The sequence below is a fragment of the Amblyomma americanum genome, chromosome 1 (assembly GCF_052857255.1).
Source record: "Amblyomma americanum isolate KBUSLIRL-KWMA chromosome 1, ASM5285725v1, whole genome shotgun sequence".
Classification (NCBI taxonomy): Eukaryota; Metazoa; Arthropoda; class Arachnida; order Ixodida; family Ixodidae; genus Amblyomma; species Amblyomma americanum.
The window spans coordinates 345,342,581-345,359,589 of record NC_135497.1 but is presented as its reverse complement, the minus strand read 5'-3'; the positions used below and the strand labels follow the sequence as shown (position 1 = coordinate 345,359,589).

The 17,009-nt window shown below is 46.5% G+C and overlaps 1 protein-coding gene across 1 annotated transcript; it reads right to left on the bottom strand.

Annotated features, from left to right (window-relative positions):
• Window positions 1-5,131: 5,131 nt before the first annotated feature.
• Window positions 5,132-16,607, bottom strand: LOC144100043 (uncharacterized). Its single transcript, XM_077633095.1, has 4 exons — window positions 16,436-16,607; window positions 12,911-13,007; window positions 10,664-10,816; window positions 5,132-5,477 (listed from the first exon to the last, which is right to left on the bottom strand). Exons 1-4 carry the CDS (start codon window positions 16,520-16,522, stop codon window positions 5,389-5,391), a joined length of 426 nt encoding a protein of 141 aa, XP_077489221.1. The 5' UTR covers window positions 16,523-16,607; the 3' UTR covers window positions 5,132-5,388.
• Window positions 16,608-17,009: the final 402 nt, after the last annotated feature.

Below are 17,009 nucleotides of genomic sequence, written 5' to 3'. Positions count from 1 at the left end.
TCAGAAGAACTAGAGCGGAAAGTTAACGAAGAAATTTTTAAAAAGATTCTAGGTGTTGAAGTAAACTCAATAGAGCGTATTCACCGAATTGGCCTAAAACATGCACAGCGACATCGTCCGATCATTTTGAGATTTTTTAACTGCGTAGACAAATCAAAGGTTATGTCGTCCTGCTTCGCATTAAAGGACACAAAAATAGCTATATCGGAAGATTTTTCAAAAAACATTCGAGATATTCGTGCAAAATTATGGCGTTCAGCGGCTGAAGAAAAGAGCAATGGTTCTAAGGTTTCCCTTCGTTTCGATAAGCTCAAAGTTGATGACAGGCTGTACGTACGGGACGCAATGCGCAATCGCAGAATAGAGTTATACAAATCATCTGCGCCTGCCCAACCCGAAACTTCCTCTCATCGACCCACACGTGCGAACACGCGTAAGCTAGATAACAAATGACGGGAATCCGTCAAGACCCTACGGCTTGTTTCGTTGAACGCACGCAGTGTACTGAATAAGATCCAGGGCCTTGAAGATATAATTCTGACCTATCAACCACACGTCCTAGTGGTAACTGAAACCTGGCTGCATTCCGATGTGCAAAATTCAGAAATAATGCCTCCTTCGTACACGCTTATCCGTAAGGACAGAGGATCAAGGGGTTGGCGGAGTTGCAATTGCAATAAAGAATAACATTAAATTCACACGCTTAAACGGCATCAATGATCATGAAAGCATATGGTGCAAAATAAAGTTTTTTGGAAAAACTATATTACTAGGAGGGGTCTATCGGCCTCCGAATGCTCCTCAGGAATACTTAGATTCCTTATATGATTATTTGCTGCAAAATACAAATTCGCGTTCCAACATCCTTATAACAGGAGATTTTAACCTTCCAGGAATTAACTGGTGCAGCCTTTCTCATGACGGCAAAGATTCCAAAAATGCTGAGTCATTACTACTAACTGCATTTACGTTTTCGTTAACCCAGTTGGTTTTGGATGCTACAAGAATTTCCAGCTCTGCTGTACTTGACCTTGCGTTTGCAAGTAGCTCGCTTCCAGACTGCTCAGTCAGTGTCAAGGACGGTATATCTGATCATCAGTTACTTGTTCTTGAGTGTCCTATTTCGGGCTTGCGATCGTATGTTAAACCTTCTGACACATTTGTAAGACACTATACGCATGCTGATGATGACGGAATGATTAGTTGTATGGAATCTTTATTCCCTTCCTTTAATGAGACAAATGACGTTAATGTGCTGTGGTCAAAGTTTAAAGACATAGTCATGCACTGTGAAAGCACCTACGTGCCTTTGAAGAAAAAGCGCATCAACAGGGAGTACCCGTGGATGGATCGTAATCTGATACATCGGAAACGCAAAATAAAACGCTCTCGAAAACGTGGTGACAGGAAAAACTGGCAAGTCTAGTACGCACTTTCAAAGATAAAGTGCGCGCTGCAAGAGATCAGTTCTTTTCTTCCACATTGACTTCTTTCATGTCAGAGCAACCAAGGAAATTCTGGCAATATTTATCTAAAGATAAAAGCGGCATCACAGAGATCAGAACATCTGGCACAAGCATTGACGATCCTTTGACCATTGATAATGAATTTAACGCATTTTTTCAATCGGTGTTTACCATAAACGCATCGCACGCGCACTTGCAACCTTACACGCTTCGTAATCCGATGCCCGAAGTAGATTTAAGCAAAAACGGCATCCTTAGTCTTTTACGTAATCTAGACATAAAAAAGTCATCAGGTCCGGACAAAATATCTAATGTTTTCCTCAACAGATACGCAATCTTGGTAGCAGAGTACTTATATGTAATATATAAAACATCGTTAGAATCCTGTGTGATACCAGATGACTGGCGCCTTGCAAGGATAGTTCCGATTTACAAATCTGGATCCCCTCTAGAACTAAATAATTACAGACCAGTTTCCTTAACATCCGGAACTTGTAAACTGCTAGAACATATTTTATTTAAAGCGATTCTAACACATTTAGAGAATAACCGTTTACTTCATGCAAATCAACATGGATTTAGAGTTGGTTTATCCACAATAACACAGTTAGCTGAGATAACGGATGATTTTATGAATGAGCTGAATATGAGGGGTCAAATCGATGCAGTGTTTTTGGACTTTTCCAAAGCGTTCGATGTAGTTCCGCATGCCGATTTAGTAACTAAACTGCTCTCAATGGGCATTGAACGCAATATCATCCGTTGGATAGAATCTTATTTGTCCCCAAGAAAACAATACGTTGCTGTTAAAGACTGCGTTTCTGGTACACTGGAAGTGCACTCAGGGGTGCCACAGGGGTCAGTTCTTGGTCCCTTGTTGTTCTTTGTTTATATCAATGACATCTATTTATCTGTTCAATCGCCTGTGAAGATCCGGTTGTTTGCGGACGATTGCGTTATTTTTACTAGTGTAAATCATCACTCCGACCAAGTAAGACTTAATGACGCGTTGCACTCAATTAGCGTATGGTGTGAAACATGGGGACTGAAGCTAAACACTTTGAAGACGACAGCTATTACATTTACCAACAAGAAAGAACCCTTAGATTTTGCTTATGTTATTAATAATTCTTATATTCATAAAACCCAGCGAGTGAAGTATTTAGGTGTTGCACTCACAAGCAATTTAAGTCGGGAACCCCATATAGAAAACGTTTGCAGCAACGCGCTAAAAAAGCTGGCATTTTTGAAACGGAAATTGCGCCGTACTTCATCGACCGTTAAGTTAACAGCATACAAAGCTCTTGTCAGACCAAAATTAGAATATGCGGATTTAATCTGGAGCCCTCATCAAAAATATTTAATCAAGAAAATAGAAAGAGTGCAAAATTTAGCTTTGTGGTTTATATACTCCACATACTCGCGTTTTTCAAGCGTGTCCGTTCTTCGCGACAGGGCGAAATTGAAAAACAAGTTCATCGCAGAATTGTATCTCACATCAAATTTTTATATCAGCTGTACCATGGTCACTACAAAATAGCGCATGAATGTTATTTACCCGAGCCCCCCATGCGCTCTGCTCGTACAAACCACAACAAAACAATTAAGCAACCATTTAGTAACCTTAACATCCATCAATATTCTCTTTTTTCCCATGCAATTTCACTATTGAATAAATAACCCGAAGAAGTAGTTAACGCTAATACAACAGAATCGTTCGTTCAGCTTTCAAATAACCTTTTCTTTGACCTCTAAAATTGCCGCAATGATAGCAGTTTCTTTTGCGTTACGCTTTTTAATTGTTATTTTGTTTACGTATTGCACTGTTGTACGTTCATGTTTATTTCTGTTACGTATAGTGTTACAATGATGTAAGTACATGTTTTGTTGTGTTCTTAATTGCTAATTGGCAGTGGTAATTTACGTTGTTGTAAGTACCCACTCCTGCTTGGGCCCGAATAGGGCCTGCAGTATTTGTAAATAAACAAATAATATATATATATATATATATATATATATATATATATATATATATATATATATATATATATATATATATATATATATATATATATACATGATTCACCTGCATTCTGGTGTCCGCAAACACTGGTATTATTTGCTGAAAAAGTGTTTTTCTAGCTCCAAAATCTTGTCTTTAAAAATTAGTCGCCGGCTTCGCTGATATTCCCGGTATATTTATCCCAGTGCTGCTTTCGGCTCGTCTTACAGCGGAGACCGGAGAGGCTGCGCTGCTCAGCTTCCGACCTGACGACCAACGTCACCTGGTCGGCTGAGCGAAGACAGCGGCTTCCATTACTGAGGTCTCGGACTAAGGGCTCCATCCAGTCAAGTCCGTAACCCTCCTTAATAAGCTGAATAATTAAGCTTTTGCTGCTCCCCTCCGTAGCTTCTTCGCCGTGTGCGCGAGTTTCACCTTGAACCGAGGAGAAACCACATGACATCTATGATGTCACTCAGCCGCCACCGCCGCTGCCGAAACGGAGCGCTCGCCTCTACCTAGTCACGTGAAAACCATGACGTCATTCAACCGCCGCTGCGCCGGAGCCGTGCACTCCCTCTGACTAGATAGCCTCCGCTGCTTCTCAGCCGGTGCCAACGGATTGCAACAGCTGTCGACATTTTCACGCCTGCAGTCGTCATAGGGGCTCCAGGCGAGAGGCCTCGTGAACTGTATGCGTCTCAGAGGTAGCCAAGACGACAGGCCGAATCCGATCATCCAGTGGGCGTAGCTCACCGAGAGGCTGCCGCACAAAGACGAAGAGAGTAACCAAAGCGAAAGCTTCGAATTTAAGCCTGGTAAACCTTGGCTAAACGGCATTCATTACCAGCAAGCAACAACCAAGTCTAGCCAAGCTTTACAAGGCTTAACTTTCAAGCTTCCGCTTTGGTTACTTAGATTTGGCCGGGTTAAACCTTTGCCTAATATTTTCGTCCTCATCTTCCTCCTCCTCCCACGTCGTTTTTTTCCTCGTAATATTGTTCTGGGACATCGAACGACAGCCGCCTTAAATTCTATTTTTTCGCTTCATGTCTTGATTCTTCCTCCAGAAGGGGCCTGTGTTGGCGTTAGGCATTCAATAGGTGCACGTGCACAGACTATTGCATGTTCCGATTCATGAGCGATTTTAATAAGTGATCGGCCAAATTGCCGTACTTCGTCTTATGCCGCTGCCCACGTCGACGTCTGCCGCCCCTTATAGTATTTTACTTGCGGGGGACGACCTGTCTGTTCTGCTATGGGCAGGAGTGCTGTAAGAAAATATATGCTACGGCGGAAAAACTTCGGAAGAAGGGTCTTCGGTTTTTGTTTTTTTCAGTAGACAAGAGCATATTTCTGTTGCCCTCCTCTCTCGCATGTTAAATGCGAATACCCTGGACCGGGATATGTTGCAACCGTCGCTCCTCCATACCATACAGAATGAGACTTTCAAACCCAGTGTAGATGGACTGGGCTGAGTTTGCCTATCGCGGCGGCAGTTCTCCGATTGGATGGCGAGCTGTTCGCCTGCACTTCGGGGCTAGATTTCCTGTAGCTCCTAGTTTCTTTCGGCTGTTCAGCGCTCGCTGTGAAATTCCCTACAAAGATTGCCGCATGTGAAAATGTACAAGAAGTCAGGAACGAAAAACTGGGAAACTAAGAATGATCGGCGTGCAGAAGCTTAGTTTAATTTTGGTTGTCTCCAACCCGCCGGCGCATCCGAAATTGCAGCCAGAGATGCTGTCCATGGCCGAGAGGAGACAGGTGCAGTCCACTGCCGCTTTTCAGTTTCCAGATTCATCGTTGTCAACAGCTGCCGCCGTCGCTGAGGGTGAAACGCTTATAGTTGCATAGCTTGAGCAGTAGAGGTGGTCCCGACCACTGGCTGCATGGCCGCCTCCTTCCCTCTCGAGTCGCTGCTCACTCCTGATCCTTTTTCTCCTCGTCTTTGTCCTCCTTGGTGGGCTGATCCCCTGCCACCTCGGTCTCCTGAGGAAGCCTGTCACCTTCTGCGTAGCAAGAGAGGCCACCCATTGCGGCACTACTCATCGAGAGTTTGCCGCGAGTTCGCTTACCACACACAGCGGTGGCTGTGTGTCAGAGCTAATGTTTATTTGCCCCTCGTGTTGAAAGTGTTTTTGACTGCTGAAAAACATGTTATCGGCGCATGCAGCTTTCTTAGCGGGTTTAGATTGTATAAGGTTCTGCTGAGCTGAGCCGTCGAGCTTTGTAACTCTGACCTGTTAGGCCATTTCCTGCTCTGAAGGCCTCGAGTCACTTAAATTTAATAGCTTGATTAAAGAGCTACGATACTTTATTTTCGCGTGGATTCTCAAGCTCACAACGTAACTAACCACCCTTATAGGTTGCATGCGCGTTTCCTACGGCCGGCTGATGAAGGACAGAAGTGGAACTTAATGAGCATCAAGACAAGAACCCCGCAGATCACATAACCACCGAGAGTGGCAGCAGTGACGCCTATACGAAACCTAGAGTTCACGCTGTAAATGCTGCGTTTTGCAATTTGCTGTAGCAGTACAGGAAGCTCGCTTCAGCTTTAATTTTCGCAAGGGTGTACCGTTAGTGACCGACTCGCGTCGGTCATTTTAGCTGTATTGATAGCTCAGTCTGCCCGATGATGATGGCCCCAGCTATGACATTCATATCAGTCCTAACAAATTGCGGGACACAGTATAGACATAAGTACACCGTCGCCAAGTATCGAAGAGAGCATGTGCTCCACAGATGTGTGCACGACACGGTAATAGAACAGAATCGGTTCATGCAATGTGAATCGGTGAAACCGACCAGTCGTCACATAAAATGAAACGGCATGTGTTCACCGGAAAAATGAACGCGAGTTCCTTCGTCCCAGCTGGGTGTCCATGTCTGCTTGATATTGCCATACGTAGGCATTCACCGTGCGCTGCGGCTTGCTGCGGACTAGCTCGCCTTCCCCTGAGCTAACACCTCCCCTCGAAGTCATCGCACATTTTCGTGCTCCTAATTGTGTGAAGTTTCTGCTGTTCATTGCAGGATCTCATCGATAAGAAACGAAAAAGAATAAATATTTCTCCCACCCAAATTGTATCTTATTTTTTTGTTGTCTGTGAAACAAGCCAAACTAAGCAGTGACCTCGAAAACTGTGATAATATTGACGAAGAAGAATGCTTCAGGCTTTCTGGTAAGATACACAGAAATTACTGCAGTGCATTTTCAGAGTCTCGGATGCAGTGATATTCCACTGACGGTACCAGGAAGCGGATCTCAGCAAATTTCACACAAGTTATCCGAATATGCATGGATGGTAGCCGAATGAGCAGCTGCAGTCCTTGCTTCTTGGCCTTACGCGCACCTTTACACCGAAATGAACTTTCTCTGAGGAAGAACTTGTGCCCTTGAACGAGAAAAGCTCGATGACGGGGAACCAAACGTGTAATCGGCAGTCGAAGGAGTGTGAATTGCCAGCGGTGGTTAGCGTTTGCCACCTTCGCAAAATCTTCAACGAAAACTTCGGAATGAAAGGAACCGCGACCACCAGCAAGGAAGGAAAGAGAGTTAGAGATAAATCTGTTCTCACGGTGCTGTCATCTTCCCATTACGGCCGCCTTTGTCGCGACCGATGGACAAACCAGCAAAACGAAGGTGTTGCGTGCGCAGTGGCCACCAGCATCATCTTGGCCGTAGTGATTTTGCCACTAGTGCCGCCTTCGATTTCCCTAATGCTTGAATGCGAGCAGGGTAGGTGGCTGAGCGACACCATACGGTACATCATCGTGAGAAGTCAACGGAAAGCGCAGAATGCACACACGTGATCGAAAACTTTGAAGAGCAATATGGTCGCGTTTGATAGCCACAGGCCCTGAGTGACAAAAAAAATTGTATAAGGTCTGGCACTGGTGGCGATAAACAAATAAGCACACGAAAACACCGGCCGCATGAGCCCAGCCCAGATGTAGTGTGACCGACAACACGGCGGTATTTATCTAGGCGCCAAGTTCCCTTTGTCGGTCTGCTTCAAGAATCGTGCAGTATGGTCGCTGCGCACGCTGGTTTCAGCAATGCACTGCGCTAAGATCACGGACATCGACACAGCTCAACCTAAAGCCTCGGCTAAATGCACCCCATTACCGCGGCCCGAATAAAGATACAAACTAGGCATGGTAGCAAGCGTTGTTCTTCAGCCTCAGGCACGAGATTAATTTGAGGTGGCAGTAGCGTGCAACGCCGACGACACAGTCAGAGGACAGGACAGGGCTGAAGCTATAGCTGAATTGAAGGCCCCCCCCCCACACACACACACACACAAACTCTAAATATATATAGAAATATATAGAAACAAATCTGACAAGGAAAGTTTATCTTCAATACATATGCAGAGACTGAGTCGCCAACCCCTGCCATAGGAGTTAATATTGAACGACTTGAACTTCGATTAAGAAAGTTTACTTTATAACTCACTTCTCTGCTTTTTGAGAAATAGACTCGGTCGGGGCTCCTCATTATCATTAACGCTGTTATCCGCCAGGCAAACTGGACATCACCACCTTAGTTATCTAACCTCTTATAGAGACATTGAATTTGAGGACTAGCCGAGTACCGCTAATAGTGACTTTTACTGCGATAGCAGTACCAGTGTTACTTTGCAAAAATGCCGCCGTCTTCTTTGTGAAGCCTTGAGGAGTGAAGCCTCCACCAACCGAAGCAACAGCCACCTCCACACTGCATCTCCCTAGCTAGGGGAATTCTCGCCCACCCACTTCCACTGTCCAGAAGCGCCACCTACCACCACCCACTCTTCACTTTTCAGAAAAATTGTTGTGTTTGTGAAGCCTCGGCTCAGAGCAAAAGCATTGATTACAGCAAAACATCAAAGTAATAGTCGAAGTTTCACTCTAAGCCTCGTCTTAGAGTAAAAGCATTCATGATAGAAAAAAAAACATCAAATTAATCATCGACTGTAAATCCAACTGTTATCGTAGCTTTTTCTTGCATCAGGTTTCATGATCGTACTGTTGCATTGTTGTTTCTTTGTGATTTGACTGACTTTTATGTCAACCTGGCATGCACTATTGTCCGCAGTATCTATAAATAAATAATTCAGAACCAAAAAAACACCAAACAAGGGTGACAAAAGCGGCATGTGTCAGCCTCTATCGAGGTGCGAAATCTCATTATTAATGTTAACCAGAGATGACGCACTCATATATGCTTCACCCTTCGTGTAAGTAAAATATGCTCCAGCAGTTTATGTATAGAGCTGCTGTCTATGTCTGAAAGGAACCTTCGTATACCGAAATAGCGAAGTGCCACTTCTGATAACGAGCGGTGAAGAATTAGAGCCCTTTTTAGGCACGTGTTGCGTATCTGCCAGTTTGGCCGATGTGAGCATTCCAACGCGAAAAGGGCGCTTCGTACACAGGGCCGTCTAGCGATGCCCAAATCCAAGGTAGCACCTTAGCGGGCATGTACTGTTCTTGCAGCCCGCACCTTCACCATCCACGGGTTTGTCAAGCGAGCAAAAACTCCTGTATCCCTCGCTGCGCAGTGAAATCTGGACTTTCTCGCAACATTTGGCGGAAACACGTTTAATGTCATACCTAATGCATACAGAATGGCTATGACCATCTTCAATATGCTCACACCCCCCGTCTCCTCCCTCCCCTTCTGTCTGGCTCTTCTCGATGATGCTGGCCAACTTGTCAGACGCTACCGTATAACGGAATCGGGCCAACCGGCTTCCTTCAAGTTGGCTACCTGCGCCTCAACATCTTGCGTTCTTTGTGATTTAACGCAGCCCGGGGGAAAGACTTAGCAATGAAGGTTTTAGTAACATCGAACGGCCAGGCTTCCAGTTGAGAACTGTTTTTGCAGGTTTAAGAAGTAACAACCGGGAAACGTAGGAGCTTTCAACTGGAGTTCGAAGAAAACAGTGTCATATTTGGGGCGTCTTGAAAGTAGAAGACAACCCCATCTCTACTTCCCTCTTTGAAGATCCTGACCACCTCGACTAATCTCGTCCTCGACCATCCCTCGACCACCTCGACAACCACGAGGTAATAGTCTTCATGCTTCGCTTAATATTTTTTGTAAGAGCCTTTTCTGGCAGGAAAGATGTTGGTCGGGACGGGAGCCACTTTTGTCATCACGACAAGCAGATTTGGACTCAAAGTGATGTCTGTGCGAAATGTTTTAGAACTCATGACCTTTTTTATATTTAATCAACATTTATAGCGTGCAGCGACAACGTGAGTTCAATGGTCTGGCGTATGCATAGAGTCTACAGTATCTTCTATGTCGAGGAACGTCTTCTTGGCCAATATCAATGAGGCTCTTGTTCGCAACGTTTGTGGTCTGGTTAGAAAAGTGTTCCGGTAGTGTACAGTTACGTCGTGGGTTTTTAAAAACAAGTGAAATCTTAGGATAGGCGACGCGGTCAAGACGGTCAAAAAGTTAGGGGTTGACTTCAAGGCGCCCAAAAATGACAGAAGCCTGTTACTCAACCTGCGGTGAGGTTTTGGGAACGCATATGTTTGCTGGTTGCAATTTCCCAGATCAGTTGACTGGTTCCGAACTTCAAGTCTGGCCATTCAAAGTTAGTAGGCAAAAAAGGCATTTCTACGTCTTCTATTCACACTGTGTTAAATAAATCCTGCCGAAGCAGTCAGGAGTGGATTAGCGGCCGCATTACACCAGATAAAGCGACGGGGTTCTTCATTTAAAAGAAGTTTCGCATTTGTCGGCGTCCCACAGACCACCAGGAAACGTTGCATTTCCACAATTTGCGCTTCGAGCACAGCGCATGTCCGCAATAGAATTTCAAAGGCATCCGTGGTAATTATAAATCCAGGAGAGGTAGGCGCAGTACATTGGCGCATAAGCGTAGCACTGACACACACACGAGGACCCAGAATTTTCGAGCAGTATTCACAAGAACTTGCAACAGGTCCCTCTGATCTTAGTTCCAGTTGCTTCTGACGCAGTAAGGTTCTCAGAGCCGAAAGAAACCCCCGGTTACAGCAGCGTTGAAGCTAAGTCTCCAGGTGTCTATGTTTATCCTCGAGACTTCATCGTATTAAATAAATAAAATTGCTTTCTCGCCTAATAAGAACCCATATACAAGCACACAAAACCAATGCTCGTTTTTGAGCTAGTATCCACACTTCAAAAAACAGAGTAGCAGGTAAGCCTCACCTTGGTCCATACACATCATCATGGCGTAGGCCATTTGACCGTCGTCTGCCATGGTGGCGACGTCGTGATGGCTAGTGTCAGGCTCTACAGGGGGTGTTTCAGTTTGCGCAGGCACGGCCGCGCCTTCTTGAAGCTGCTCCTCGCTTTTTTCATCTGCGTATGCAAGACCCAGTCAGTCACTCCAGAGCAAGCCTTTCTGGATAAGTATTTCCCACGGACATACGACGTGAAAGGTAAAATTTCGCTAATGTAATTGCGCTACAAGAAGAAAGACCAGTGCAAATCTGAGCTAAAATGCCCTTTCAACTTTTCTTTTCGAATAAATAACCTGTTGTATAGGCAGAACAGCTTCATAAATAGGCTCACTGAACAATAAACCCGAGCCGCGATGATACCGCGATAAATACGAGCAGCCTATTTGGGGCTGTTTTCTCGAGTAAAAAAATTCGGCAGAGACACTTAAAATTGGTTACGTGTGGGAATGCGAAAGCAAATCTGACACTCACACACACACACACACACACACACACACACACGCACACACACACACGCGCGCGCGAGTATGACATCACCCGGGACGCTGTACGACGAATGGTTGCATCACAATTCTGATACTAAAGTTTGGGAAGGCATACAGCTGAAGGTGCGTATGTCGTCGGTTCGAATCTCTGTCGCAAGCTAGCGTGCAACCTGACTAGCACAACGAGAAATCGGTTGCGTCAATGTTTTGGATACGAATGTCGGGAAAACTGAGGCGACATGGAGGTCGGCCAGTGGCGAGTATATATAGAACGAACGACATGTATAGGATTGTCTGAAGTGGCGGTGTTTGACATGATGTGTGCGTTATGCGGTCGCTTGATGATGTCACCATGTTTTTCTTGGCATCGCTGGGATTTTCTGTGAGTACACACACACGCCACCAGCTTTTCTCCTAGGGGGACTAGGAATGCTTTCGAATTTAAAAAAATGCAGGGTGCAAATAGGACCGATACCTTCAAGAGTAGCTCATAAAATTTTTCCCGACGTGTGCCCGACATACTGAACACAAGCATTTGAACGCGAACCTGCAGTTGCGAACGTGCAATTCAAGTAGTCTCAGGGTGGGGAATTGCCTCACAAAGGCGCGTCGTGCCACAGAAGTAGTATGGCGAGTTTGGAGCAACGCAGTGAACAGGTTGCCTTCTCACCTTATCTTGCGCACACTGAACAACAAGCAAGCGCTCTCCTCTCGGAATAAAGACGCAGCTTCTTTCCAGAAGTCCTGGTCTGTGGGAAGGGATGACGCAGCAGGAAGCTCTCATAAGCCCAGGTTTGCTAGGCCTCTTTGCTTTTGATCCTTTCTACAAATGCTGAACATTCGCTTCCTTTAGTTTCCCGTAACAAGGTTTCCCATAACACTCCGTAGCATAGTATGATATAGTGTAGTGCGGTGTGGTGTGACGCGTGGCGCGTAGTGTGTGGTGTGGTAAGCTGTGTGGTATGTGGTGTAGTATGTGGTGTGGTGCAGTGCGGTGTGTCGTGGTGTGGAGTGCCATGGCATGGTATGGTATGGTATCTGGGGTTTAACATCCCGAAACTGCACATTAGGCTGTAAGAGACAATATAGCGGAGGACTTTCGATTACTTTGGCAGCCTTAATTTCTTTAACATTTAATGACGTCGCACAGCCCACGGGCGTTTTTTCATTTCACCTCCATCGCAATATGGCCGCCACAGTCGAGATTCGAGCCCGTTCCATAGGCCTCAGCAGCCAAGCACCGTAGCCACTATAAGCTACAGCGGCAGGTGCAGCCGAATTTTGACTAGCAAGATGTCGAAACGCAAATCTTGGATTTTTCGATTTTACGATTCTTCCAACAGTCACAGTGGAATAAACCGGCACTGGCTACAAACAAGGTTGCATTTCGGGTGCTAGCCTGAGAGTGAACTCCAGGTTTGCTCCGGTTTTGTTCTAGTGTTTTCGTACACAACTATCGCGGCTGGCAAGAGCATAGCACGTAGACAACGAATAGCATAGTAGCTCTCGAAAACCACACTCAGCTCGGTTTTTAGTTTTTGTTAGCTCTTTATCTGCCCTTCAAGCATACAGCTATTTGTACAGATATTTTCTACTCGACACGTTCCCTGCAAAAACGTGCGTGGTTCATTTCGCGCAAGTAGGCAATGCTTGCCCGGCGGCTCTCGCACTTCCACGGCTCTGTCATCAGTGCTTTCCGACGCAAAGGGACAGAAAAAGGAACTCACTTTTACTTTCTGGTTTCTTTTCCCATTGGTTGTTCACGCAGGCCACCTCGCCTTCCTGCATTTGTCGTTGCACTTCCGCTGGTTCCGCGGGAAGTGCCTGCAACGATTCAGGGCTTGTGACAGCTGCACTGGTAGCGTGCACTCATCAGGCAAGCAACTCCACTGATAGCATAGCCCATTGGCTCCTTCGAATCAACGGGGCATCTTCGAAGCCCACCTTACGTTCGCAACTCTCAACTCTGACCACCTGCTTTCTTACGGGCAAGAATGTCGCTTCAGATAGCAGTCACGTGAGCTGACCGGAACATTTTCAGCGTGTAATTTAAGAAATTTGTTTTACTTTCGTTTTTTTGGCGGTTTAATGTCCAAAAGCAACTCAGGCTATGAAGGACGCCGTAGGGAAGGGCTCCGGAAATTTCGACCACCCGGGGTCCTTTTATGTGCACCGACATCGCACAGTATACGGGCCTCTAGAAATTCGCCTCCCATGAAATTTGACCACCGCGGCCGGGATCGAACTCGCGTCTTTCGGTTAAGCAGCCGAGTGCCATAACCACTGAGCCACCGCGGCGGCTTAATTTAAGAGAGTTGCGGGGTTTAGTGCAAAAGCCCCTGTATTTCATTTCACATTTTTTTAATTAAAATATTTCCGGTTAATGCTTTAAGGTATGTTGATGTTTGGCTGTCTCGTGCACACATCTATTATGTGAGCTTGTGTTCGTTCCAGACATGTGAACCTCGCGCAAAACTGACCCACTGGATTCAGTGCGTTAAACATCGCTTCATTAACCGGCTGCTTCAGTGAATGCAACTTCCCCTTTATCTGGTCTTCTTCCATTAGTGTAGCTAAAGAGGTCGATTAAGGGCAAATTTGGACGCGGCACCCCCTTGCAAATCAGTTTGTACGTGAGACTCGGAACCGAGAAACATTGACTAAATAGCAAGGGTGCACGTCGAGACGCCAGCACAAATCCAACTGCATATTTCTCGTTAGTAAGCCTCCGGTGCTATCACAATTAGAATTGGTAGGCGTTGGTATGTCAAAAGTAAAGCGAATAATCTACGTGCGGTAGTACAAAGCACGTCTGTTGCTTCAAGTGCGTTGCGGGATACTCGGCCTGATTCTGTACTGGAAGGGAGGCTTTCTTCATTCTCTCTATTTGTGGCAGCCACTTCATGACTCCGCAAGCATCGCCATGACAGACTAATATTAATCTCACTAATAGTACCTCTGATAGGCGGGTTCTGGTGCTACAAATTGCCATTGAATATACGCTCAAGCAAGCCAGATCATAAATGCCCTGCATCATGACTACCAGGAATACAGATAAGAAAGTCACGCCTAGAAGAAAGAAAGCAAACATTCATAACAAGAAAGACTCGCCGAGAGGTTAACTACTTTCATGCACCTAGCCGAGCGAAATTCCAAAGCAATTTTTTTTCCGTGCAGACACCGCGAAAACAAGTCAAAAGCCGACGAGGAAAATTCAGCAGTCTCAACTCGTGCGGTGAGTTGGTTCATTACACGCAGAATTCATACAGTAGGAAAATTTGCAGAAATAACAAAAATACACAGATGAGCGCTCTTTCTAGTCATTTACGCCCGCGTCTTTCGCGAAATACACATTTCACTCTAGCAGGACCGCTTGAAGTGCCATCAAAGGTTATGCGCATAAAAGACCACACGAAAAGAGAAGACACGACAGGACGAGCGCAGACTAAACACCAGTTTATTCAGAAGCTGACACCTCGGCATATAAGGCATGTAGGCGCATGCGCGGCGGATACACCCACGGCATTCCTGGTAAACGTGATAACCCCATCGTACCCTACAAGACAGATTTTAACAAGGCTGACTCGCTTCTGTGTAAGGCGCGAGACGTATCGCTGACGCAATTGGGCGCATTTGTAATCAAAAAGGATTCCATTATTTTGCGCGCCACGGTGTTGCTGCCCCGGCCAAGAATCCTGATCTCATTGAGGCGCAGTCTGCTTTGGCATTTTAAACAATGTTTGGTCAAATTCGTGCTACTGTCCCTATTCCCAAACGTGCATTCATGCTCCCCTGCACGATAATTAACGCAGCGTCCGGTTTGGCCAATGTAGGCCTTTCCTCACGTTAGTGGAATCCATACACAACGCATTTCGCGCATTTAACGTAGGGCTTGCCGGCAAAGAAGAGAACCAGGCCGACCGGACGTGCCAAAAAGCATGGCTCTGTAGACGCTGAGAATGTGCTATTATTTTATAATTGAGAATCTCAACTCTGGCAGCAAGCAGACAGAACATTTGATCACATTTCTGCCACGCGTGGAGTGCCGAGATCTGCGGCAATTTTGCGCTCGAGAAGCGCAATCAGAAAGCATGTTTCTGCTTTAGTGCTAAAGTGAATCAATGGCCATCGACACTCACAGAACGAAAAAGAAGAAGCAAGATTACGCTAAAAAGAAAAAAGCCTCCCGCCGTATTTGCGCAAAACACAAATCTCTTAAGAAATACACTCTCGCATTGCGCCAAGAACCATACGCTGTTCAGTCCACACATTAGCGAAGGCCTTGTGCCAGGAGATGCGTCTCGTATTAGCGACGTACTCGGTTCTAATCGCGGTCTCTTGGCTACGCGAAAACATGACGGATGGGCACCAGCGTTGCCAAGCCCGTTGCTCATTCCGGTCATTCAATTTAACCGCCTTTTATCGAGCCTTTATCCGCTTGAAAAGCCGAGCACCTGGCCAAGGCACGCTTGTGGTCGGATGAGCTTTCTGCCTAACAGTATGCCGCACATGCAAGACGGATGCGTTAACGCTCTTCAACGTCTAGTAATATGGTGGCATAAAATCCGAAGCAGCAGTACTCCCGCCAGGGTCAGGTCCTGAATGCTCCCAGCTGTTCCCGCGTGAGAGCGGTGCGCGACCGAACGAAAATTTAGCTATCTTCAGCGGCGCAAGCACGACTGGTTCATTATTGGGCTTGGACCAGTCACTAAGCACTCTTGCGTGCAAATAGCTTTGTGCATCAGGCACCTGATTCGCTGGCGCAAGTTGCAGATTTACGCCGATAGCCGCGCACAATGGGGTGCTTCTAGGCCTAAGTGCGCCAAGGAATGGACATCTGGCGCTGAGAGGGCTGTCCACGTCGTTTCCTAATGTCTCTCAAATTTGCCTACGTGCCTAAACTAAACCCGGTTGGTTAACAGCTCACGCCGTAGCGAAGAACTCGGCATCAATTTCGTCCGGCTGGGGCCGGCGCCGCGGCCGTTCGGGAATCTCGTGCTCAGAGCTCGTGCTCCGCGCCGTGAGCGCCATTGCGACCAAGCCGCCACGGCGGATAAATCCAAAATGAGAAAGCAGATAGCTGAGAAATGCAGGGCTCTTATCGACGCAGTTAACACCGCTCACTCGGTTGGGTGGCCTACCGCACCCCTGACGCGTTCCATCAGCCCCGAGCCCCGCCGAGCCGCAATCGGCCGAATGCTAACTCGCACGCCGGTGCAACGAGAAAATAACGGGCCAGAGGCCCTGCTTACCGGTGGCAAGGTTGAGTCCTCATCGAGGTCGGCCTCTATGTCGACGTCATCAACCAGGAAGAAGCCTCGGCCGTCGTCGCCTTCCATGGTCCGCGACTCTGGGTGCCCGGCTCTGCTGGCTCACGCCTTCTCTGGAGCGCTCGTGCCACGAGACTGGGGCGCAGCCGCGAGACTGGGGCGAACCCGCGGTCTCGAGCGATGGCGGTTCTTCTCCTTCTTCATTCTGACGCGGACGAAATAATATTTTACTGGTCTATAAATACACGTCATCGCTAACAAGAGCTAGTCTTTTAAACATTATTTTGGGACTAAGCGCATATTCCCTCTCAAAATTAGGAGTTAGCCCGCCGGGTTCAAAGAGAAAAGCCGCTCCAGCATCATCGCTTCTAGAATGCTTCGGCGTCATCTCTATATACCTTCGCCCAGATAGATGTTAGATGCCAGATGGTTGGGTAACCACATGCGACATCGATGCTATGCGCTTGCAAATTCACACGGCAACTATAGTTTATCCAACCAACGCAGCACAGGTGAAGATGCCCTTTCATAAATATTTATGTCTAATATTCAATGT

Excerpts from the sequence above, each read along its gene's own strand:
- LOC144100043 (XM_077633095.1), bottom strand. The coding sequence starts at position 16,522 with ATGGAAGGCGACGACGGCCGAGGCTTCTTCCTGGTTGATGACGTCGAC. Across the intron at positions 13,008-16,435 it reads AGGACTCAACCTTGCCACCG|GCACTTCCCGCGGAACCAGC; the intron begins GTAAGCAGGGCC and ends GAATCGTTGCAG. Across the intron at positions 5,478-10,663 it reads GATGATGTGTATGGACCAAG|AAGGTGACAGGCTTCCTCAG; the intron begins GTGAGGCTTACC and ends CTTGCTACGCAG.